The sequence below is a fragment of the Nycticebus coucang genome, chromosome 10 (genome assembly GCF_027406575.1).
Source record: "Nycticebus coucang isolate mNycCou1 chromosome 10, mNycCou1.pri, whole genome shotgun sequence".
NCBI lineage: Eukaryota > Metazoa > Chordata > Mammalia > Primates > Lorisidae > Nycticebus > Nycticebus coucang.
The window spans coordinates 35,646,921-35,671,876 of record NC_069789.1 but is presented as its reverse complement, the minus strand read 5'-3'; the positions used below and the strand labels follow the sequence as shown (position 1 = coordinate 35,671,876).

At 42.1% G+C, this 24,956-nt stretch overlaps 1 protein-coding gene and 1 long non-coding RNA gene across 5 annotated transcripts in view; one reads left to right on the top strand and one right to left on the bottom strand.

The window, feature by feature from the left end:
• WDR26 (WD repeat domain 26) overlaps nt 1–17,268 on the bottom strand; it is a 56,905-nt gene extending 39,637 nt beyond the window's left edge. Inside the window, exons 1-5 of one of the 4 annotated variants that reach the window (XM_053605352.1) lie at nt 16,173–17,268; nt 14,229–14,328; nt 14,024–14,128; nt 6,300–6,436; nt 116–213 (exon numbers count right to left, since the gene is read on the bottom strand). In XM_053605352.1, coding sequence (XP_053461327.1) covers nt 116–213; nt 6,300–6,436; nt 14,024–14,128; nt 14,229–14,328; nt 16,173–16,594 — 862 coding nt within the window. In that variant the 5' untranslated portion in view covers nt 16,595–17,268. The remainder of the gene's footprint in view (nt 1–115; nt 214–6,299; nt 6,437–14,023; nt 14,129–14,228; nt 14,329–16,172) is intronic. The other 3 variants (XM_053605353.1, XM_053605355.1, XM_053605356.1) reach the window with 3 other exon arrangements.
• LOC128596031 (uncharacterized) overlaps nt 17,196–24,956 on the top strand; it is a 70,033-nt gene continuing 62,272 nt past the window's right edge. Inside the window, exons 1-3 of the long non-coding RNA XR_008383049.1 lie at nt 17,196–17,332; nt 17,494–17,601; nt 17,769–17,855. This is a non-coding gene — a long non-coding RNA (uncharacterized LOC128596031). The remainder of the gene's footprint in view (nt 17,333–17,493; nt 17,602–17,768; nt 17,856–24,956) is intronic.

The window sequence follows — 24,956 nt, the reverse complement described above, 5'->3', positions numbered from 1 at the left end:
TCCTCCCCTTTCTCCTATAACCACTTACTGAACAAAATGTCTTTCTGATTGAGCTACAACATTTCTTTGTAATCTAACAGAAAACACAGAAACATCAAAATGGTAAGACTCTTACTCTGAAGTTTGTCCAACAGTTTAGATCGAGAAGCTGTCCCTTTGCCTTCCCATTCTGCTTTTGCACGTAGATCTTCTGCATGGCTACACATCAGATACCTAAAAATACAACAGGGAAAGCAACAATATCAAACTCATGTCTTTGAAATAAACATAAATGAGAAGGACTGACTACTTGGTTATCAGTTCTTACTAAGACATATCAAAATGAAATTTCTACAGTGGACCCAATTCATCAATACAACCTGGTACCTAGAATTACTAAAATGTAAAATAACAATAATGGCTGAATATACATTACTGTTATACTACCTACTAATAGAATGTCATTCTATATTATTGTTACAGATAAATATGTTAATTTTATTGAGTGCCAGGTTCTGTTCTAAGCATTTAACATGTATTACCTCATTCAATATTGGCAACAATCCTGTGTGTAGTACTATTATTCTACTTTTGCACATGAGGAAACTAAGGCACAGGAAGCTTAAGTAATTGGCCTGTGGTTAAAGAGGCAGAGTAGGAACACAAACCCAGACATTCTAGCCATAGAACCTGATCTTAATTTTTTTTTTTTTTGTAGAGACAGAGTCTCACTGTGCCACCCTCAGGTAGAGTGCCGTGGCATCACACGGCTCAAAGCAAACTCTTAACTCTTGGGCTTACGCGATTCTCTTGCCTCAGCCTCCCAAGCAGCAATTTTTTTTTTAAATTTTATTTTATTTATTTATTTTTTGTAGAGACAGAGTTTTACTTTATGGCCCTCGGTAGAGTGCTGTGGCCTCACATAACTCACAGCAACCTCCAACTCCTGGGCTTAAGCAATTCTCTTGCCTCAGCCTCCCGAGTAGCTGGGACTACAGGCGCCCGCCACAAGGCCCGGCTATTTTTTGGTTGCAGTTTGGCCGGGGCGGGGTTTGAACCTGCCACCCTCGGTATATGGGGCCAGCGCCTTACCGACTGAGCCACAGGCGCTGCCCGAACCTGATCTTGATTAACTACTATGCTAACTTTACTTCTGATCAGTAAAACAAAAATGAAAACACCTCAAAACATAAACATACCTTCAAGAATTTATACCACAAACATCATTCTAGAAACAGTGAATAACTGAATAACCATCCTGTGTTATCCAGTGAAAGGTACTGAGATCCAGGAGCACAAAACCGGGGAACTATTTCATTACTCACTATATATACAGAAGGTAGAAAAAAGCTAAAAGGTTCATACATTCTAGAGAAGACAAATGGGCCCCCTGGTGGGGGTATGACTCTGGCTCTTCTCAGAATAGCTTTGAAATTAAAAAAAGTGAAGGCATTATTCAAACACAAGAGATTACACGTTGCAAGTAATTCTCTTGCTATTCTGTCTGGTTGTCTGCCAGACATATCTGCTCTTCTCACTTGTTTAAAAGAAAAATACTGAACAGCATCATGAGGATTATTTAAGAAGAAAGTACAGCTGGGCCTGGTGGCTTGCGCCTGTAATCCTAGCATTCTAGGAGGCTGAGGGGGATGGACTGCCTGAACTCACAGGTTTGAGACCAGCCTGAGTCAGAGCCATACCTCGTCTCTAAAAATAGCCAGGCGTTAAAAAATAAATAAATAAATAAATAAAAAAGGCTGAGTGTGGTTGCTCATGCCTGTAATCCTAACACTTTGGGAGGCTGAGGCAGGTGGAATGCTGAGCTCGCAAGTTCGAGACCAGCCTGAGCCAGAGTGAGACCCCCATCTCTTAAAAAAAAAAAAAAAAAAAAGCTGGGCAGGGCGGCAGGTTCAAACCCAGCCCTGGCCAAACTGCAACAACAAAAAAAAATAGCCGGGCGTTGTGGTGGGCGCCTGTAGTCCCAGCTGCTTGGGAGGCTGAGGCAAGAGAATCGCGTAAGCCCAAGAGTCAGAGGTTGCTGTGAGCCATGTGACGCCATGGCACTCTACCGAGGGCAGTACAGTAAGATTCTGTCTCTACAAAAAAAAAAAAAAAGCTGTGGCAGGTGCCTATAGTCCCAGTTACTTGGGAGGCTGCGGCAAGAGAATTGCTTAACCCCAAGAGTTTGAGGTTCGTGAACTATGATGCCACAGCACTCTACCAAGGGTGACAAAGTAAGACTGTCTCCAAAAAAAAAAAGAAGTACATGAAGTACTTGGTCTACTACCTGTATCACTCCCTTCTTACTGCATAAAGCTTATTTCATTTAGAGTCTAAATGATTAAATAGCCTTTTACCCAACCATAGAAGTATTTGTTCTTTTGCTATTTAGCATATAAATAGTGCCTTACCTGATTAAAAAAATTATTAGAAAAATAGTGTAAATAATTATACTCAAAATACCCTATAGGAAGTTGTATAATGTGAAAATTTTGTTTCTAGTATCTTTTGGGTAGTAAAATTTATCATCAGTGACTACATGACAAAACTGTTCACTTTTTAACACCTTTTAAATTTTGCAAAAGTAACTTCCTGATTTCTTCTATATACACATTATTTTTCTCTTCTTCTTCAGACAGGGTCTTCCTCTGTTGCCTAGCCTCAAACTCCCAAGCTCAAGCAATCCTCCTGCTTCAGTCTCTTAAGGAGCTACTCTGTTTCCCCGAAAATAAGACAGTGTCTTGTTTTAAGGTGTGCTCCCAAAGATGCGCTATGTCTTATTTTCAGGGGACGTCTCATCTTTCCTGTAAGTAGGTCTTATTTTCGGAGGATGTCTTATTTTCAGGGAAACAGGGTAGGACTATAGGAATGCACCACCATGTCTGGCTAATGAAAAAAAAAGTTTGTAGCAGTGAGGTCTTGCTATGTCACCCAGGCTAAGCATAAACACCTGGGCTCAAATGATTCTCCTGCCTTGGCCTGCCAAGTGCTAGGATTACACAGGCATGAGCCACCATGCCCAGCAAACCTTAAGGTTTAAAATGAATGTCTGTTTATGTAAAGTCACATAGTATAACTAAAAGGACTTTGGACTGAGGTGAGAGGAAGAAACCCTGCGTTCTGACGCTAGCTCCACATATGGGCACATCCGGGCCATTTTCTCGTGAAAAATTCAGGGGTAAACTTAATGTTGAAATTCCTTTCCGAATAAAGATGGTATGATTAAATTGTGTGTTTTCCAAGTAAAAAGTCATATAAATATTTACATGATAAAAAAATCAAATACTTTATGAAAAAGGTAATCAGAATAAGATAATTTGTCAGCTACTTTATTGACATATCTAGCAGAATTCACTATTTCAAGATGTGGTGGTGGGTAAAGACCTATACTTTGGAATCAGTCAAACCGGGCTCTGAATCTTTGCTTTCTGATTTATTAGACCTATCTTGGGCTACTTACTTAACTTCTTTGAGGCTCAGTTTCCTTATTTGCAAAATGAACTCTATACCTCTTTGGCCATTCTTTTGTATATATTTATGTTTTAGATGCTAGGGCTATATCATGTAGTGAAAAAATGCTATAAGAAAAAAAAAACAATTGTGATAGACAATGTCTAGTAAGTAATTTATTTTTTTAAGACGGAGTCTCACTTTGTTGCCCTGGGTAGAGTGTCATGGTGTCACAGCTCACAGCAACCTCAAACTATTGGGCTTAAGTGATTCTCTTGCCTCAGCCTCCCCAGTAGCTGGGAATATAGGCGCCCACCACAATGCCCAGCTATTTTTAGAGACAAGGTCTTGCTCTGGCTCGGGCTGGTCTCCAACCTGTGAGCTCAAGCAATCCACCCTCCTCGGCCTCCCAGAGTCCTAGGATTACGGGTGTGAGCCACTGTGTCTGGCCACTAGTAGCTAATCTTACAAGTTTTTCTCTTGGGCAACTGAGTAGAAGGCTTTGCCATTTACTAGTCTGTGGGGGTGGAATAGGTAGAAGTACAACCAGATTCAAGAATTTTATTTTGACAGTGCTTGTAGCTCAGTGGGTAAGACACTGGCCACATACACTGAGACAGGCAGTTTGAACTCACCCAGGGTCAGCTAAAGTCAACAATGACAACTGCAACAAAAAAACAGCCAGACATTGTGGCGGGTGCCGGTAGTCCCAGCTACTTGGGAGGCTGAGACAAGAAAATCGCGTTAAGCCCAAGAGTCTGAGGTTGCTGTGAGCTGTGATGCCATGGCCCTCTACCAAGGGCTACATAGTAAGACTCCCTCTCAAAAAAAAGAATTTTATTTTGGCCTGGCACAATGCCTCATGTCTGTAATCCTAGCCATTCTGAAAGGAGGGAAGACTGCTTGACTGCAGTAGTTTGAGACCAGCCTGAGACCCCTTATCTATGTAAAATAGAAAAATTAAATCAGGCATGGTAGTGTATACCTGTAGTCCCAGGTACTCGGGAGGCTGAGACAAGACTGCTGAAGCCCAGGAGTTTAAGGCTGCAGTGAGGTACAATGATGCCACTGTACTCAGGATGACAGAGCAAGATTCTGTCTCCCACCCACAAAATATTTATTTATTTATTTATTTACCTATTTTGCTTTGTGGCCTTTGGTAGAGTGTTGTGGCATCACAACTCCTAGCAACCTCAAACTCTTGGGCTCCAGTGATTGAAAATTTTTATTTTGAAGGCTGGGTGTGGTAGCTCACGCCTGTAATCCTAGAACTCTGGGAGGCCAAGGCAGCTAGATTGCCTGACCTCATGGGTTTGAGACCAGCCTGAGCAAGAGCGAGACTCTGTCTCTAAAAAAAAAAAGCTGGGCATTGTGGCGTGTGCCTGTAGTCCCAGCTACTCGGGAGGCTGAGGCAAGAGAATTGTTTGAGCCCAAGAGTTTGAGGTTGCTGTGAGCTCTGATGCCACAACACTCTACTGGAGGCAACAAAGCAAGACTCTGTGTCTCAAAAAATTTTTATTTTGAACACATAGCTTTGAAACATTAAACATCCAAGTAGAGACTGTCAAGTATACTAGTAGATATGCACATTAGAGTTCAGATAAGAGCGTTAATTTAAGAGCCATTAGCATACAGATAGTATATGAAGGCATGGTAGACAGAGAATGAGGCTACCTATAAAGAACAGAAGGGAGGCCCAGGACCAAGTCTTTTTTTAATTTTTAAATTTTTAAAAAATTTTTACAGAGACAGGGTCTTACTCTTGCTCAGGTTGGTCTCCAACTCCTGAGCTCAAGCAATCTGTCTGCCTCTGTCTCCCAGAATGCTAGGATTACAAGCATTAGTCATCATGCCTGGCCCAGGACCAAGCCTCTAACATTTCAAGTATTGAGGTGAAGATAAAAATAACTGTATAAATGAAATGCTTAACAAGGACCTGGTATACGATTAAGTATTCACTTAAAACAAATGCTTGTATGCATCAATACTGGAATCTTCATTGCTTACTGTGATCTATGTCATAGGGTTCTTACAAAGAATCTCAAATTGGCATGGCAACTGCAGAACAGGGGTTACAGTGCCAGCCACATACACTGAGGGTGGCGGGTTCGAACCCTGCCCGGGACAGCTAAAAAACAACTGCAATAAAAAATACCTAGCGCTGTGGCGGACGCCTGTACTCCCAGAGGCTACTTGGGAGGCTGAGGCAAGAGAATCACTTAAACTCAAGAGTTGGAGGGGTTGCTGTGAGCAGTGATGCCACAGCACTCTACTGAGGGCAACACAATGAGACTCTGTCTCAAAAAAAAGAAACTACCTACTAGACATTGTCTTAAAAAAAAGAAAAAAAGACAGCAAACCTGGAGGGTTCGAACCCAGCCCAGGCCAGCTAAACAGCAATGAAAACTGCAACCAAAAAATACCTGGGCATTGTGGTGGGCACCTATAGTCCTACCTACTTGGGAGGCTGAGGCAAGAGAATTGCTTAAGCCCAAGAGTTTGAGGTTGCTGTGAGCTGTGATGTCACAGCACTCTACGAAAAGTGACATAGTGAGAGACAGAGGTCTAGAGAGAGAAAAAAAAAAATCTGAAATAGCATTTCACAGGCAAGGTGTATTTCTCCTCCTTTTCATCCACTTATTTTCATCCACTTATATCTCTATCTTAATAGGGATAGTTTCCTAAGATGGCAAAAATTGTTTGTACAAACATAAATGAATTTACCAGACAAATATTATTGCTAAGAACTTAGCAATAATTAGGTATTTGTATCGTGGAAAATGTTAAAGAAATGTAATTCTGGCCAGTGGTACCCTTGTAAAAATAACAGCCCCTTCATCAACCTGAGTCTAAGAATTCAGCTTCCTTACCCACTAAGGACATGAATGCGCTCTGTATTGTATTTCAGCGGCGTCAATTCACAGCGAAGAACTTGAAGTGCTTCCAGGACCTTGCCATCCTCCAGGTATTCTAGGTACTTCTGCTGCAGCAGCAAAAACTTCATCCTCTGACATGACAGAAAGCAGCAGTCAGGGGAAAAAGGTTGATGGAAGTTTCAGAAAATGTTTGTGCCTAAACAGAACAGTAGAAACCATTCTACTATGCCCTTTAAAAATAACTTTTTATAAAGCTTCAAGATGATGCAAAATATTTTGGCTTTATAGAGCTATTGTAGATTACACGAGACTTTGCTCAGTTCCACATCTTACTAAAACTCTACTTTGAATAAACTTACATCAGACAAGATCATCAGTGACTAAGGCATCAACATGGAAAAAAATGAATTCTTTTCTCAAAACATTTCCCTAGAAGTTTAATTTATTGTATGAAAAAAATTTAGAACTATTCCAACTATTGTAAATTTACTTTTTAAAAATACTTTTATATGTGGTACTAGAGAATGGGGGGAGAGGTTATACAACAGATTTGCAAAAGATCAGAGAAAAAACAGTTAACAGAATTGTTTAGCAGAACTAGAACTACTGGAATTGTTTACCAGAACTAGAGCTACTGAGTAGCAGCAAAAGAAGTGCCAGGTTTTGGCTTATCAAGAGTAAGAAGAGCTGTCCAACAAATGGATTATAGGTTGGTGTGGGAAATATTAAGTTTCCTATGATTAAAATGAACACGTGTAAGTGTGATGGACTCACTCTCTTCCAGAAAGATATAAAGGGATGGGCTTGGCGCCTGTGGCTCAAGCAGCTAAGGCGCCAGCCACATACACCTGGAGCTAGTGGGTTTGAATCCAGCCCGGGCCGCCAAACAACGATGGCTGCAACCAAAAAATAGCCAGGTGTTGTGGCAGGCGCCTGTAGTCCCAGCAACTTGGGAGGCAGAGGCCAAGTGATATATAGAAAAAAGTTAGTAGGTAGGAAATGTTGGCCATATTTAGAGACTCCAAGGGGTATGGTAGTAAAGATCTCAAGTCCACTTAATGTAAAAATCTAGGGTGGCGCCTGTGGCTCAGTGGGTAGGGCACCGGCCCCATATACTCAGGGTGGCAGGTTTGAACCTGGCCCGACCAAACTGTAACAAAAAATAGCCGGGCGCTGCGGGTGCTTATAGTCCCAGCTACTCGGGAGGCTGAGGCAAGAGAATCGCCTAAGCCCAGGAGTTCGAGGTGACTGTGGGCTGTGATGCCAGGGCACTCTACCGAGGGTGATAAAGTAAGACTCTGTCTCTAAGAAAAAAAAAAAGTAAAAATCTAAATCATAGTCTTTTCTTCTTCAATAAGATCTTTATTTTCAGACCATAAAAAAAAAAAAAAATACAGATGGGTCAGCGCCTGTGGCTCAAGCAGCTAAGGCGCCAGCCACATAGCCACATATACCTGAGCTGGGGGGCTCAAATCCAGCCCGGGCCCACCAAATAACGACGGCTGCAACCAAAAAATAGCTGGGCATTGTGACAGGCGCCTGTAGTCCCAGCTACTTGGGAGGGGGAGGGAGGAGAATCACCTGAGCCCAGGAGTTGGGGGTTGTTGTGAGCTGTGATGCCACAGCACTCTACCCAGGGCAACAGTTTGAGGCTCTGTCTCCAAAAAAACAAACAAAAAAATACACACACACACACACACACACCTGTCACAAAAATGGTATGAAGAAATTACCATTTATTTGTAGAATTAAAAGTAAAATTAACTGCTCTATGAGATTTTCCCTCAAGGAGTATTTTGAGGAGAAGCATAAACTATAAGCTTATAAAAATGGTTTCTAGAGTTAGTAAACAAAAATTAACCCTCTCATGTAAATTAGATATATATTTAAATACATCCTTTATAAGATGTATTGCTTATGTTTGATACTAATCTAATCTTAAATCTATAGCTGACGAACAGAAAAAAATTCAAACTGAGATAAGCTCCTCTAAATCTAGGAAAATTACACTTACCTATTTTTAGACATAAAATTAGACTGACTTAAGTGTTTTAGAGACAGATTAATTACCAAGATGCCCCCTCAAAAGTATACCGCTATATATGCAGCCAAAAGTTAATCTTTATATATGTCAAATAAAAACACTTTGAAGTTCACCAAGTGACAAAACTCTAAAACTAAACAAAATGAAAATCTGAAAATCAATGGATTTTATATTTAAAGTTACTTTGGATATTCTCACCATTTTTTCTTCTAAAAAAAAATTTAATTCTTTATGAAATGAAAATCTCACATATTTCCATTTATTAATACACACAAATTTCATTTCATCTATTGTATTTTTGATTCAAACTTGCGATCATATTTAGTTGCAAGATTTTTTTCATTTAAATGCCACACGGAACTACCCAGAGCATTTAATTTCTTTGCTAAATTTTCTCAGCAATTGGAAGTTTGAGGCATTTTTTTTCTAATCCAGGGCACATTTTTTACTAATTTGTGTCAATCATTACGTCCTAAGCCCACTCTCTCCTTCATTCCAATGTGTGTAGGGACAGTGCCCCAAGTGCTATTTCCCCCTTATTTTCCCACCAAGATCTTGACAGAACATTTTACTCTCTATGGGGCAGAGGTGAGGTGAGAGAGAAGAATAAGGCAGACCAAAACTTCGAGAGATGCCAATATGAACACATATTTCTTTCTTTACCTAGGGAATTCAATAAAAGCAGTGTAAGAGCATTTCTCTATGAATCATTTTATCCAGATTAAGACCATGAACATCCTCAAACAGGTATCAAATCCTGGTACTGTGCATGGCAACTAACAAGCTATTGGCCAAGCATAGCTAGAGATTTCACTGAGAAAAAAATGTTTATTCTCTTAAAAAGTCAGTACAGCAGGGTGTGGGGGCTCATGCCTGTAATCCTGGCACTCTGGGAAGCCGAGGCAGGTGGATTGCTTGAGCTCACAAGTTCGAGACCAGCCTGAGCCAGAGCTAGACTCCGTCACTAAAAACAGCTGGGCATTGTGGTAGGCACCTGTAGCCCCAGCTACTTGGCAGACTGAGGCAAGAGAATTACTTGAGCCCAAGAGTTTGAGGCTGCTGTGAGATATGATGCTAGAGCACTCTACTGAGGACAACAAAATGACTCTGTCTCAAAAAAAAAAATAAAATAAATAAATTAAAAATCAGGCAAAATAAGGCTTGGTAAGATGGGGATAGAACTCAAGTTACTTAAGTTTATTTTTTTTAAGATCTTGGCTTGTTAAAAATAAAGAAAAAAAGGTTGAGGAAATAAACTCTTTTATATCTTCTTCCAACTCAGGCGGCGCCTGTGGCTCAGTGAGTAGGGTGCCGGCCCCATATGCCGAGGATGGTGGGTTCAAACCCAGCCCCGGCCAAACTGTAACAAAAAAATAGCTGGGCATTGTGGCGGGCGCCTGTAGTCCCAGCTGCTCCGGAGGCTGAGGCAAGAGAATCGCGTAAGCCCGAGAGTTAGAGGTTGCTGTGAGCCGTGTGACGCCACAGCACTCTACCGAGGGTGGTACAGTGAGACTCTGTCTCTACACACACACACACACACACACACACACACACAAAAAAAAAAAAAAAAAAAGCATATCTTCTTCCAACTCTTAATTAGACCTGTAAGATTTTTGGTCTCTGATGATTCATCAACATCTCTGAGACCTACAATATTTCCTCTTCTATTTTAATATCCAATAACTTGAAATTGATAAAACGGAGGACAGCTCAAATAATAGTTTCACATAGTAAATTCTGCTGTTGCCTCCTTACCCTACCCAATATTAACTTGCTTTATCCTTTCCTTTCATGTTGTTCAACTGAACTCAATATGAAAAAAGAAACTCAGAAGTTATGATACACAGAACGTCTGGTCATCAGGGGCAGCCTTCTAGGCTAACTTAGTGGATTCTGACTAACTATCGAGTAAAGCTAAAAAGTCAATTAAATCATGACTCAGAGGAAAGAGGAAATGAATTGCATTAAACTATGGCTCTCAAAACTCCTTATCTGATTTAAAAATATATCAGTTAATTTTTATATGTCAGTTCTGTTAAGCAGATTTTCATTACATTAAAAACAAAAATCGCGGGCGGCGCCTGTGGCTCAGCGAGTAGGGCACCGGCCCCATATGCCGAGGGTGGCGGGTTCAAACCCAGCCCCGGCCAAACTGCAACAACAACAAAAAAATAGCCGGGCGTTGTGGCGGGCGCCTGTAGTCCCAGCTGCTCAGGAGGCTGAGGCAAGAGAATCGCGTAAGCCCAAGAGTTGGGGGTTGCTGTGAGCTGTGTGACACCACGGCACTCTACCCGAGGGCGGTACAGTGAGACTCTGTCTCTATAAAAAAAAAAAAAAATAACAAAAAATAAAAATAAATAAATAAATAAAAACAAAAATCGCTTTTTTTCACACCATCGCTGCCTGTAGGTGGTTGTGGCCACTGTGCCTGGAGGGAGGCGGCTGCAGCGGCCACTAAGGCCTGGGAAACTCCTCTGGGGAAACATCACGGAGCTGGAAGCACCCTTGGAGTCCGAGAGCCAGAGGAAAGAGAGGCAAAAGGTTCTTAGAAGTGGAAGGCAGCTGAGGTTCTTAGAAGTGGAAAGCAGTGTGAAACAAAGTGTACTGAAGCTATGAAAACAGTATGAAAGAGTATGTAGAAATTTAAGGAGCATCCACAGAAAGAAGAGTGAGAGGAACCATTGAAGAAGATGTGATAAAGAACTTTATGGATATTGGAATTTCAGATAAGGAATTATGGACTTGTACTTCCCTTATAGGGTTGTTATGAAGATTTAAACAAGATAAGATGAAAACACATTACACAATGCTAAGTGACAGAAGAAGTCAAGGCACCATTATGACTCAGATGAAAAATCAGAAACAAGAGAAAATGGTGTTGTGAATGACTTGGATGCTCCCAAGCCCAAAAAAGCTAAAATGAAAGAGAAGCTAAATGGGGACACTGAAGAAGGATTTAATAGACTTTCAGATGACTTCTCTAAATCTCATAAGCCAAGAAGAAAAGATCTACCAAATGGAAATATTGATGAATATGAAAAAAAATCAAAACAAGTATCATCCTTAGATAGTTCTACTCATAAATCAAATGACAGTAAACTGGAGGAGGTATGGATATTTTTTATTTTGCACGTGACATTATCCTTGAACTATAGGCTGATTTGATTTTGTAGACTTAATTTGAATTGATTTTAAAGTATTTCCTGCTTATCACCCAAAGGGAACACATGCATGGGTATATGGCATACTTCCTGGGTGAAGGAAACAACTACAATTTGGACTTTACCTTACACTTGTGAACAATTTAACCTAATCATGTGAACCCTCATATTAGTCTGAAATTTAAAAAATAAAAGTAAATTTCCAAAAAAAACCAAACATTTTTTAGACATACGCAAGTTTTTTGTTATCAGTCTCAAATACCTATCCAAATCGCACAGACATGGCTAAGCATATGTACTAAAACCCAAACAAAAAAATGCTGACTCATGAAAGCAACTTTTGCTATTCCTAGTATCATTTGACTGGAAACCATTTAAAAATGGGGGATGGGATGTGGGGGAAGTGGACTGGGTTGATAAAAACACTCAGGTTTAAAAAATAAAATACAATTTTAGTTTAGACTAAGTCATAAGATGTGAGTATACAACTAAAATAATTATGTTTAGAAAAACCTTAACAGTCTTTTAATATTATTACAAACTTAAGCTTATATTAGATTCTTTCCTGGAAGGGGTTATGGGGAGAGGAGTGGATTTAAACACAATTAGAAAGGTGAAGAATAACTTCAAAAAATGCTGAACTGACTCTTTAAAAGTAACTGATTCATTAATGCTTCAAGTGAGATAGAAGTTGGAACCCTTTTCTTTGCATAAATACCTAAACAGTTTGATGATGTGAGGCTCAGCCAGAGATTTAATCTTCATCTTTTATTAGATCCTAGAATGTTCTAGACTGAACAGGCTGTAAAAAAAAAAGGATTCCTCCTTATTATCTACAACTACCTTTCTTCAGTTTACATGTTGCTTCTAATGAAGGTTTCTAATGAGACAGGTATAATCTAAATCCAATCCACAAGTCTCAAATTACTATAAACTAAGAAAAAACCAGGAAGTGAGCCTATTAAAATTTTTTTACTAAATTACAGATATAATGTGGGTAAAGCTTGAAAAAGGAAAACAATCTCCAAGAAATCACACATATTATAAAATAACACACAGGTTAAGTTTTTTACTGTCACCTTACAAGCTGTTCTAACTTGCTTGCTAGAATGGGAAAGGAACCCAAACTTTTATTTTGGTTATTTAATTGTCCTAATTTTACCCCATTCAGTTAAAGCTAAAAATTCATGAGAAACTGCTCAGTAAAATATACTTAGGTAAAAACAAACAAACATCGAACACTCGGGAAACTTTTAGTTACTGAAAAACTTCTAACCTGTTTGAATATAGATGTTTATTTTAACTTTTTATTTTTAAATTTTACTATTCAATTGAATGTTCCATAAATTATCAATCTTGCCCACAGTAGTTTTAAATTTTTAATATTTTAAGTATTTACTGAAAGACTAAAAATAATACTAGATCATCAATTTACATGAGTCTGTTTTTTTGGTCATATATGTTTGCACCCTTAATTCCCCTAAAGCTCACTCTCTAGGATTATACTACTGTATTAAGAGTTTAAAACCCCTTTTCTAAGATTTCAGAAAAAAACAAAAAGAAAAAAAAAACCACAAGGCTCTTAAGTTTATAGACAGAGACAGAAAAGATTAATGTTTGACTCAATTTAAAAAGCCCAAAATGTAAGTCATTTACTAATATTTAACAAATAGCTGGTTTCCCTACTTCACTTCCTATTCTTCTACTTTCCCTCCCCCACCAGACAGGAAACTGCTTTTGACAACAAATGAATCAGCTAGAAGTTAAAAAGCCAGTAGCTAGCAGTTGATACTTCAGGGCTTTCAATCACCAGTGCATAGAAAAAACTTATCCCCTCCTCGCCCTCACCCACATCTCCTGAAGAATTTAAGATCACCAATATAAAAGATTCATTAAGACTTATGAAAAAGACTAACAGGCTAAACTACTAAACTGATCTTGTCAGGGAAATAAGGCCAGTAAAAGAGGCCCAGTGGTCAAATCTGCACACAAACCCTCCATCAGTGATAGATTATACAAATTTAAGACACTGTCAATGCACACAACTGGAATGCAAGAATGGAAAATGGTGAGCCCACCAATGAAAGTAATTTGAATTAACTATAATTCTCAAAGATAAAAAGAAAATTAATGTATTAGCTTCTTAAAGCTGAATGGATATACATATACCCAAACACATTTTCTCTTTAAATGGCACATCAGTATTGTAAGTAACATAAAGGTATAATTTGTAGAATAAAACTCGTATTAATAGCATTGAAAACATAAAGACCTTTCAAGGGTAACTTTTGGAGACCTTAATTTGTAAAGTAGATTCAAACAATACATCTACTAAGTACGATTTTAAAAATACAAGACTCATACTTTAAAACATCATCAACACTCAATTTATAAACTTAATTATATGAAATTTACTTTCAGGCCTTATCTTGTATAAGAGACAGAAGCCTAGAGTTATCAATAACCTACTAAAATAAGCATAAATGTGAAACTAAGAACAAAAGTGTATTTACCACAATTATTCCCAACAACGTTTGAGAGATTTCAAGTGCGCCTCTTACCACAATAGCATGAGGAGAATGCACTAAAGGCTTTAGTTCATTCAGGTCATTTTCTGCCTGTAAAAATCAGTATAAAAGAAAAACAGAAATGTCACAAAATGCACATCAAATATGTAATTTTAGCAGCAGTCACACAGCTCTATATGCCCTACTTTACCTTATCCCAGTCTCCTTCCATGACATGATTTCGGAATTTGGTAGCAGAAGGATGTTCTAAACGACATCCTGACTCTTGCATGAGGAGATCAACAGTCTGGCTGCAGGAGAGATACAGTGTAAAAAAGACCTGACCAACTTTAGGGTTTTACTCTTCCAAATAAACTAATGTCCATGAAAACAGTTGCAAAATTTTTAAGCTAATCTCATGGCGAAGAAAAATAAAAAGCTTTAATGTGCTCGATTAAACTAACTTGATCTAGAACTATCACCTACATTTATTCCTTGTCAAGTTAAAAACATTTCTTTAGACCAAAATCAGTTCTACTTTTGCCATTTTAATGCCTCAGAAGTTCAATGAAGTATAAAATTTCTAAAAATGTGTCATAACTAGTAAAATAAATGGAAAACCAGGATCCACATACTACCAAAGTTATATTTTGAAAGACAAAAATTATTAGCTCCATACAAGCTGAAAGAGATGATCTGTGTTAGGTGAGAGCGTATATTCAGATTATATGAGCATAGAAATTCTACTAGATCAATCTTTAAAATTAAAATAAATCCAACATAAAAAATCATTCCCTTTCTCTCTATACTAAAAATAGCAAATTTACTATGGTGTGGGTTCCAAACAGTCACGAGTTATTTCCTCCTGCTGCCGTCAGCTTGCTTCTTGTCTCAGTAATATGTTCTGTTAGCATTTACAAAATCTGTTTTGATACTAATCCTTTTCTTTAGGGAATAAAGTGAAATCTTCCTTCAGCATAATTCTCTTTGAGAGCTTAAAAAATTCATCAATGTGTTTTCTCCCTCATAGATGTATATCTAAGGACCTTCATTTATCAGTCCTATATTTTTGTATTTGTTTCAATGCTTTCTCATTCGGCTCTACTGAATTTTCAGCTAAACAGTGCAATGCCTGAAAACTAAAATACTTATGTCACTTTTAAAAAATGCCATGCCTTCTCAACAAATTCATAAATCCCAAACTACACACTGGCTAGCCCAAAGGCTTATTTAAATCTACGCTTTGAAGCTAAGAAATTTCTTCCCCTTCATCTCATTCTGGTTTTGCCTCTTGCACCTCCTTCGTCCGGCTCCAGGGCACTCCCACCAACCCTACCTCCCACCCCCCTTGGTTTTTCTTTGTGTATACAAAACGGTGTTTTTTTTTTTTTTTTTTTTTGCCAAAGTCCCTGTCTACCTCCTCCCTACGTTAGGTACACAAGGCCACCTAAATTGTATTTGACACAAATGATTCACTGTATCACATATTCCTTTTTCAGACAGAACACGTTTTTGGTATTAAACTGGGATGTCAGACTACTTAATGCTAGGCCTCTTGCACACACACAGGGCCTTTAAATGACATCAACGGTGCATCTTACTTCGAATCCCATCAGATTTATTCAACAGCCTCTTTCCAAATTCGCCCACCCCTTCAGTACTCATAAACACTTGCAGATGACTATCTTCACTGTTTGGTAGTTTGCCTGGGCTGTTGCCTGTCATGGTTGGAAGTGGGGAGGTGTCCCACAAAGATGCCTCTAAGATACACTTGAAAAACAAATCCTCCAAGGTTCATTATTTCCACCAGGTCTAATCTACCCCTCCCCCAACACATACAGAGACACGGTCTCGCATCTGTCTTTATTGACAGACAATTAAGCTCTGAAGGTGTATAGGGAGGAGTCTCCTATCCCACTCCAAACCTCAATCGCGTGCCTTGGCTCACAATTTGTCAGACAGATTGATTTTCCCTTATTTCGCTTCAGGCCCGCTTCTCCTCCTTGCTGGCCCGTCTGCGCCCCGTCCTTCAGTGGACTGGGCCCAGTGTGCCCAATAGTAATTCTCTTTAACCGAGCTTCTTCCAGCCACTGCACCCCTACGCCCGCCCTGGTGGTAGTCTGTCCATCACCAGCTGCCGGGAAGGGATACTTACTTGAGCCCTAAGCCATTCAAGTGTTGTCCTATTAGCCTAATGACATCCTCGTCTGACTGGGAGAGCCGCTTCTTCTTCTTGAGGCTGCTGCCCAGTTCTGGGGTGGCCAAGGAAGAGGAGGCGGCGGTGGTGGCGGAGGCAGCTGCGACTGTGGCTGAGGCTGCGGCGGCCGCCCCGCCGGGAACCCCGTTATTGACATTCAGGCTGTTGCTATTGTTGCTGGCGGCAGAGGGGGCGGAAGGCAGGAGCCCATTGGCGTGGGCCAGGTCCCCCACGGACGACGACGACGAAGGAGACGACTCCCCGTTCTGGGCCGACAGACAGGCGAGTTCCTGGGTCTGTCCCTGGCCCCCGCCGCCCCCTCCTCCTCCACCGGCGCCGCCACCACCTCCTCCTCCTCCTCCTGCCCCGTTGGCCTGCATGATGCTGCCGCTGACCAGGCTGTGGCCGCTACTTCGGTGGGGGACGGCAGCGGCGGCAGAAGGGGTAGCAGCCGGGGGGAGTCCCACCACTACCACCACGGAGGAGGAGGAGGAGGACGACGACGACGAGGACGGAGGGGAGAGGCCTGCTCTGCCTGCCGAAGCCCCGGGCTCTCCTGCTCCCTCCGCCGCCGAGGCTCGGGGTTTCTTCCGCGGGGGCGGGGAGGCTCCGCCGGTGTCCGAGTCGGAGGAGGAGGAAGCGGAGGCCAGAGTTTCCTCGCCGAGAGAGGCCGTGGTGGGAAGCCGGTGGGGCGAGGCGGGGGAGGGGAGGCAGGGGCCGGGGAGAGGGTCGGGGTGAGTGGGGACTGAGGATGCGGGGAGGGGGGTCAGGCTAGAAGGGTGGGGGTGAGAGGAAGGAGAGGAGGAGGGGGAGAAGGAGGATCCGGGCCCTTTCCCCCCCCCCTCCCGGACGCAGCTCGGGGTGCGCGGCCTGGGGGTCGCGCCGCGGGGCGCCGCGGGACGGCTATGGGGGCACGGGGCCCGCCGCTGGGCTGAGCCCCGGCGGTGGCGGCGGCAGCGACGGGAGGCAGCGGAGGCAGCTGCCGCCTCTGTCCTCGGGTCCGCTCCGCTCTGCTCCCTGGTGTGTTGATTCTTCCCCCAGCTGCTGCCTAATGGAGTCCAGGCGCTCGCGTCACAGGAAATGCCTATACTGCCCTCCTCACTCACTTCCGGTGGCAGGTATGGAACTTATAGGGGGCCTGTCACCCAGCACGTGCGCCGGGAGCAGGGCCGGGATTTAGGGGAAGGAACCTGCTGGCCAGCTGGGTTGGACGCGACCCCGGCCCGGACTCCGACCCAGCCTCGGCTCCGCTCGGGCCTCTCCCTGTGTGCTTTGGCAGGGCTTGCTCGGCGAGCAATAAGTTCGTAGCCGCCCTCTGAGGCCGAGCGTGCATAGGATGGCAGAGTTTGCGTGCGCGCGCGTGGATACGCCAGTGTGACCTATAAATGTAAGGTGTGCGGAGGGTCTGTAAATTCTCTGGGCTGAAGGTGGAGGTCTAGCAGGTGGCGAGGTTTTCTAGCAAGAACTTACAGGCACAGAGTTGTAGTAGGCCCCTGTCGACCCGTTAAATGGTAACCAGACAGAAACTAGCATTAACAAACCCCCTCGTTTTAGGGTGGAAAAACTTGAATTTCTACAGCGAAGTGCCACGCACGCTTGCTGTACCTGGGGCCATCCCGGAAGGTTTAAGGTAATGAGCAGGTGAGACTCCCATGCTCCGCCCTGCCAAGGTGACATAGTCTGTAGGAGCGTACCTGATGGGAACCAGAAGCGACAAAAAGGCTGTGGGTGTGTAGAGGAGGGGAGGGACTTGGCTGTTGAGGCTTCAGTCTTTTCTTAGCACTTGCCCAGCACCTCCTTCTCCTTTCCAACCGTTTCTGGAGTCACTGCTCAGTTTAGAGAGCAGTAATACAGAGTTGCCTCCAAAATGTGCATCTTAGGGAGAATTCAGGCTCCTGTCAGATCCTCGCTTGAAGTTTTTACTTGACATGTGAGGCTTGCATGTCCTTGTGACTTACCAATTTATGTGGATGTAAAAGTGCAGGGACAAAAAACTGGGCTCAATCTTAATCGCTGGCAAATGGTCTGCATTACTCCCAAGCACTTATTTACATGTGTGTGGTTGATAGCAAACATACTTGATCTATACATTTTCTCAGAAATTAAAAAATCTTTCTCTGAAGTACTTTCTTTGTGGAAAAAAAAAGGACTCAGCTAATACATCTCTGAAATTTACAACATTAATAACTCAAAGTAATTTTGAGGCCTTTAGAGACAGCCTTTTTGAAATTTGGAAATAAAAAATAATGCTGATAAAAATTACTAAAGAGGCTCGGCGCCAAAGCATAGTGGTTACAGCTCCAGCCACGGACGTGCATGGAGGCTGGCGGGTTCGAACTTGGCCCGGGCCAGCTAAACAATGACAACTGCGGGGCGGCGCCTGTGGCTCAAGGTAGCCGGCCCCATATACCGGGGTGGCAGGTTCAAACACAGCCCCGGCCAAAAACTGCAAAAAACAAACAAACAAACAAAAAACCAAACAATGACAACCGCAACAAAAAATAGCCGGGCTTTGTGGTGGGCGCCTGTAGTCTCAGCTACTTGGGAGGCTGAGGCAAGAGAATCGCTTAAGCCCAGGAGTTTGAGGTTGCTGTGAGCTGTAATGTGACAGCACTCTACTAGGGCAACATAGTGAGACTCTTTCTCAAAAAAGAAAAAAAAAAAAAAAAAAGAATCAAATTTGAAGCCAGGCAAGGTGGCTGAGGCCTGGAACCCTAGCTTTCTGGGAGGCGGAGGCGGATGGATTGCCTGAGCTTGCAAGTTGGTGAGACCTAGCCTCTAAAAATAGGTGGGCGTTGTGGTGGGCCCTGTATTCCCAGCTACTTGGGAGGCTGAGGCAAGAGAATCACGTGAGCCCAAAAGTTTGAGGTTGCTGTGAGCTGTGACTGTCACTGCACTCAAGGGGGACGTAGTGAGTCTTTCTTAAAAAAATAGAGGATCACTTGAGCCCAAGAGGAGTTTGAAGTTGCTGTTGATGCTCAGGGGACTCTACCCCTGGGCAACTGAGTGAGACTCTGTCTAAATATATGAATAAATAAATAAAAATTAAAAAAAATACCCAGGCATTGTGGTGGGTGCCTATAGTCCCAGCTACTTGAGAGGCTGAGGCAAGGGAATTGCTTAAGCCCAAGAGTTTGAGGTTGCTGTGAGCTGTGACACTACAGCACTCTACAACCTAGGGTGACCAAGTGAGACTGTGTCTCAAAAAAAAAGAATCTGACATTTATTGATGTTAGACTAGAAAGGGACAGGAAGACCAATACAGGATCTTATAGAGATTTAGCTTTGTAGTTCTCATTGCTTAAATATGTTTCCACATGGCAGCTGTAATTGCAAGGTGACTCATATAAGATGTTTATATTCACCTGAGGCAGATCTGAGTTCTAGCTGAGGTTCATAGGGCACTGTCCCTGTATCCAGCAGAGCCTGAATTACTAGATAGTTAGCACTTCCGAGATCCCTGTTTGTGTATTAACTTGAAACAACCTTATTCGAAGTGATATTATTGTTTAGGGAAAACTTAATTTCTGCAAAATAGTTTATAATAATTTTTTAGGCCTGTAGAAACATTAAGAACTTGCTTCTGAATAAAATCTATAGCTTTTATAAAGGAAATGATCACTTAGTGGTAGCTACAGACAGGGCTTACACTGCACTGATAAAAGAAAAAGGATAATAGCTGGATGTAGTGACAGGTACCTGTAGTCCCAGTTACTTTGGAGGCTGAAGCAAGAGAATTGCTTGAGCCCAAGCGTCTGAGGTTGCTATAAGCTGTGATGCTATGGCACTCTATCAGTGGTGACAAAGTGAGACTCTGTCTCAAGAAAAAAAAAAATAAAAAAAGAAAAGAAAAGAAAGAAAAAAAGAAAAAGGATAAAAGGAAAAAGGAATTGGATTCCATTGCCATTTTTCTTTTTGGGTAATGAAGACTACTCTTATTAGAATCCTGAATTTATGAACTCATAATATGTACATTTTTCTCTATACTAAAACACAGCTTCAGAACCTGTTTTCTGTCTTTTCAGAGTCAGGTTTCAGGCCAACATGCAGATGTATTATTCTGAAATGCCACTCTGCTTACTCAGAAATCTTCAATAACATTGTGTTACCTACAGAATAAAATTCAGATTCTGGCTGGGTGCAGTGCTTCATACCTGTAATCCCAACACTTTGGGGAGTCAAGGTAGGAGGATTGATAGCTGAGACCAGCAAATTTGAGACCAGGCTGAGCAAGAGTGAAACCCTGTCTTTATGAAAAATTAGCTGGCCATACTAGTACATGCCTGTAGTTCCAGCTACTTGGGAGGCTGAGTCAGGAGGGTCACTTGAGCCCTTGAATTTGAGGTTGCTATGAGCTATGATGACACTACTGTACTCTAGCCTGGGCAACAGAGGAAGACCCAGGTACTCTCTTTCTCTCTCTCTCTCTCACACACAAAATCTGGATTCTGTCTTGCTCTCCACAGATTGGTCTCAGTCTTTCTTTTTGGCTTTATCTCTTACTGGTCCTCTTAAGCCCATTACTATCCTGTCCCCCAAATGTGTTGGCCAGGCATAGTGGCTTACACCTATAATCCTAGTACTCTGGGAGGCTGAGGTGGGTGGATCCCTTGAGCTCAGGAACTCAGCCTGAGCAAAAGCAAGACCCTGTCTCCACTAAAAACAGAAAAAATTAGCTTGGTGTTATAGTAGGCATCTGTAGTCCCAGCTACTTGGGAGGCTGAGGCTGGAGGATCACTTGAACCCAGTAGTTGGAAGTTTCTGTGCACTATAGCACTCTAACCTGGGCAGGAAAATGACACTCTGTCCCCCACCCCCCCACCCAAAAATGTACTGGGTTCATTTCTTCTCAGGAGGCTTTGACCACATTCTCCCATCATTTATCCCCTTGTCTGATTCTAATCTTTCAAGACTCAGCTTATTTTATTTATTTGTTTTTTGAGACAAGTCACCCTTGGTAGAGTGCTGTGGCGTCACAGCTCACAGCAGCCTCAATCTCGAGCTTAAGTGATTCTCTTGCTTCAGCCTCCCAAGTAGCTGGGATTACAGGTGCCCACCACAATGCCCAGCTATATATTTATTTATTTATTTGTGTTTTTTTTAGAGACAGAGTCTCACTTTGTCACCCTCCATAGAGTGCTGTGGTGTCACAACTCACAGCAACCTCCAACGCTTGGGCTTAGGGGATTCTCTGCCTCAGCCTCCCAAGTAGCTGGGCCTACAGGCTCCTGCCACAACGCCCAGCTATATATATATATATATTTTTTTTTTTTTCCTTAAAGACAGAGTCTCACTTTGTCACCCTGGGTGGAGTACTGTGATATCACAGCTCACAGCAATCTCCAGCTCTTGGGCTTAGGCAATTCTCTTGTCTCAGCCTCCTGAGTAGCTGGGACTACAGGTGTTCGCCACAACGCCTGGCTATTTTTTTGTTGCAATTTGGCGGGGGCTGGGTTTGAACCTGCCACCCTCGGTATATGGGGCCGGCACCCTTCTCACTGAGCCACAGGTGCTGCCCTATTTAATTTTTGTTATTGTAGCTGTCATTGTTGTTTAGCAGGCTCTGGCCAGGGTTGAACCAGCCAGCCCCAGTGTATATGGCCGACACCCTAACCACTGAGCTATGGGCACTGAGCCAAGAATCAGCTTATTTTGTTTTATTATTATTATTTTTAGAGACAGAGTCTCATTTTATTGCCCTCGGCAGAGTGCTGTGGCATCTCAGCTCACAGCAACCTCCAGCTCCTGGGCTTAGGCCATTCTCTTGCCTCAGCCTGCCGAAAAGCTGGGACCACAGGCGCCCACCACAGTGCCTGGCCATTTTCTTGTTGCAGCTTGGCCCAGGCCAGGTTTGAACCCACCACCCTTGGTATATGGGGCCGGTGCCCTACCCACTGAGCCACAGGCACTACCTTATTTATTTTATTTTATTGAGACAGAGTCTCAAGCTGTCGCCCTGGGTAGAGTGCCATGGCATCTTAGCTGATAGCAACCTTCAACTTGGGCTCAAGCTATCCTCTTGCCTCAGTTTTTCTTTTTTTTTTTTTTAGTAGTGATGGTTGGGGGGGGGTCCTTGCTTTTTTGCTCAGGCTGGTCTTGAACCCATGAGCTCAAGCAATCTACCCATCTTGGCCTCCCAGAGTGGTAGGGTTACAAGCGTGAGCCATTGTGCCTGGCCAAGACTCAGCTCATTTTGAACCTCCACAGGGAGCCTTTCTTGAATTTCATCTTCCCACCCCTCATTATAAATATCATTTTGTTAAGTCCCTCAATCTTGAAGGCTGTTTCTAATGTAGGTTGCTAACACTCAGTCTTCAAGTCATTAGAGAAGAGCCTTTTCAGACCTCTGTTCCCCTAATTTTCCTCTCCCTTTTCATCTTTCTCTTAGGAAAGACTTAGGATTGGTTTAGGAATAAAGATCCAAATTGTCTTTTAGGGAAAAGAAATTGTATGTTTAGGCTCGGCACCTGTAGCTCAGCGGCTAGGGAGCCAGCCACATACACCAGAGCCGGCGGGTTCGAATCCAGCCTGGGCTCGCCAAATAACAATGACAACTATAACAACAAAATAGCCGGATGTTGTGGTGGGCGCCTATAGTTCTAGCTACTTAGGAGACTGAGATAAGAGAATCGTTTAAGCCCAGGATTTTGAGGTTGCTGTGAGCTGCAGCACTCTACTGAGGGCTACATAGTGAGACTCTGTCTCAAAAAAAAAAAAAAAAGAAAAGAAAAAGAAAGACATTGTATGATTAGATATCTGATTCATTTAAATTTATTTCTATACTTTTAATAGATCTCTACAGCCTAACCCCGTGCTAGGTTCCAAATAAGAGGTAACTTCTTGTCCTAGAAATATTCAACCAAAGGATTTCAGGTATCTCACCCTCTGTCAGGGATGCCATAGAGGCAAGTATAGAGTGGGTAGTTGAGCTAACTGACCTCTAAGGCCTTACCAATGAAAAGATGTTTGTGAACTATGTACATACTAGACTCTCAACTAAAGTATAAATTCCTTGATGGCAGCATCTGCATATTGTTAGTCTAAGCCAGTGTTTTTCAAATTGTGGGTTGTGACCCACTTGTGAGTCATGAAATCAATTTAGTGGGCCATAGTTAGTGTTTTTAAAGTGGAAAAATAAAAAGCAAAGGAAATCAAGTAGGAGGGAGATAACTGTTTTATGAAACTTTAAATGACAAATATATGTCTATGTTTTATAAAGTAAAATATGCTTTTTCTGTAAGTCATTCTCAAAACAAGTTTGAAAAACATTCATCTAAGTCCATTCTGGTTGACTAGAAGGCAGCTCAAGAAATAGATTCTGCTGGATATGGTGCCTCACACCTGTAATCCCAGCACTTTGGGAGGCTGAGGTGGGAGGATTACTGGAGGGCAGGAATTCAAGGCTGCAATGAATTGCATGGTGCCACTGCACTTCAGCCTGTGCAGGAGAGCAAGACCCTTATCTCTAGAAAAAAAGAAGGAAGGAAGGGAGGGAGGAAAGAAAGAAAGAAGGGGTGTTGGATATATAAATGATGACCGATCACTAATACTATCCAAGGCAAAATCTTAGCTGTAAAAATTAAGTGCTACTTGGCTCCATTCCCGTAGCACAGTGGTTACGGTAGCAGCCACAACACCGAGGCTGGCGTGTTCAAACCCTGGCCCAGGCCAGCTAAACAACAAAGACAACTGCAACAAAAAATAGCCGGCATTGGTCAGCGCCTGTGGCTCAAGGAGTAGGGCGCTGGTCCCATATGCCGGAGGTGGTGGGTTCAAACCCAGCCCCTGCCAAACCCCCCCCCAAAAAAAAAAATTAGCTGGCTTGTGGTGGGCACCTGTAGTTCCAGCTCCTTGGGAGGTTGAAGCAAGAGAATTACTTAAGCTCAAGAGTTTGAGGTTGCTGTGAGCTGTGATGCCATGGCACTCTACTGAGGGCGACATAGTAAGACTCTGTCTCAAAAAAAAAAATTAAGTGCCACTATATTTTTAAAAGCTGACATAGTATAGGTGTTTATAATAAAACATAAAACCAAATTTTCACAAGTCTGTATAAAACTAATGGAGACTGTCAGGATTTAAGTTTGGCTCATTAACCTGGTACTTAGCAACAACAATATTCAATTTATTAAATTTTTCTTAGGAAGAGGTAGTTTTCAGAATCTCAGCTATCTCTGGGGAGGGATATATTTATATTTGCATCTTAAGCTTCATCCCTAGCTTTTGTTGTTGTTAATACTCTAAAATTGGCAACCTGGACTTGTTAGATTTAGGTAGGCTTGGGAGAATTTAGGAGAGCACAGTTCTTAGGTCAGAATGCTTCATCAACCAATTGAGGCTGAGCAAGTGATATCACTTTGCTGACCCTCAGTCATGTCATCTTTTTCTTTTTTTAAATAAAAATAGTAATAAATTTATTTACACTTCTGTCCCTTTAAATTTATTAAGTCTTATTTTGAGAATGTTCTATGCATGTTTAAGAAGTATTTAATTCTTCTGCGATTGAGCAGAACGTTTTGTTGGTGGTTTTGGTCTATTTCAGTCACGTCATCTTGAAGTGGGGATAATGACACCAGCCTACTTGCCTGATAAAGGTGATGTGTGGATCAGATGAGATCATAGATAAGACAAATAATTAGAAAAGTACACGTTTAAATGTTTTAAAATAAAATTTAAATTCTACACCGTTTAGAAAGTATTTCACGCAGTTAAACACAAAGGTTTAATTTTTTTTTAATTGGTGTG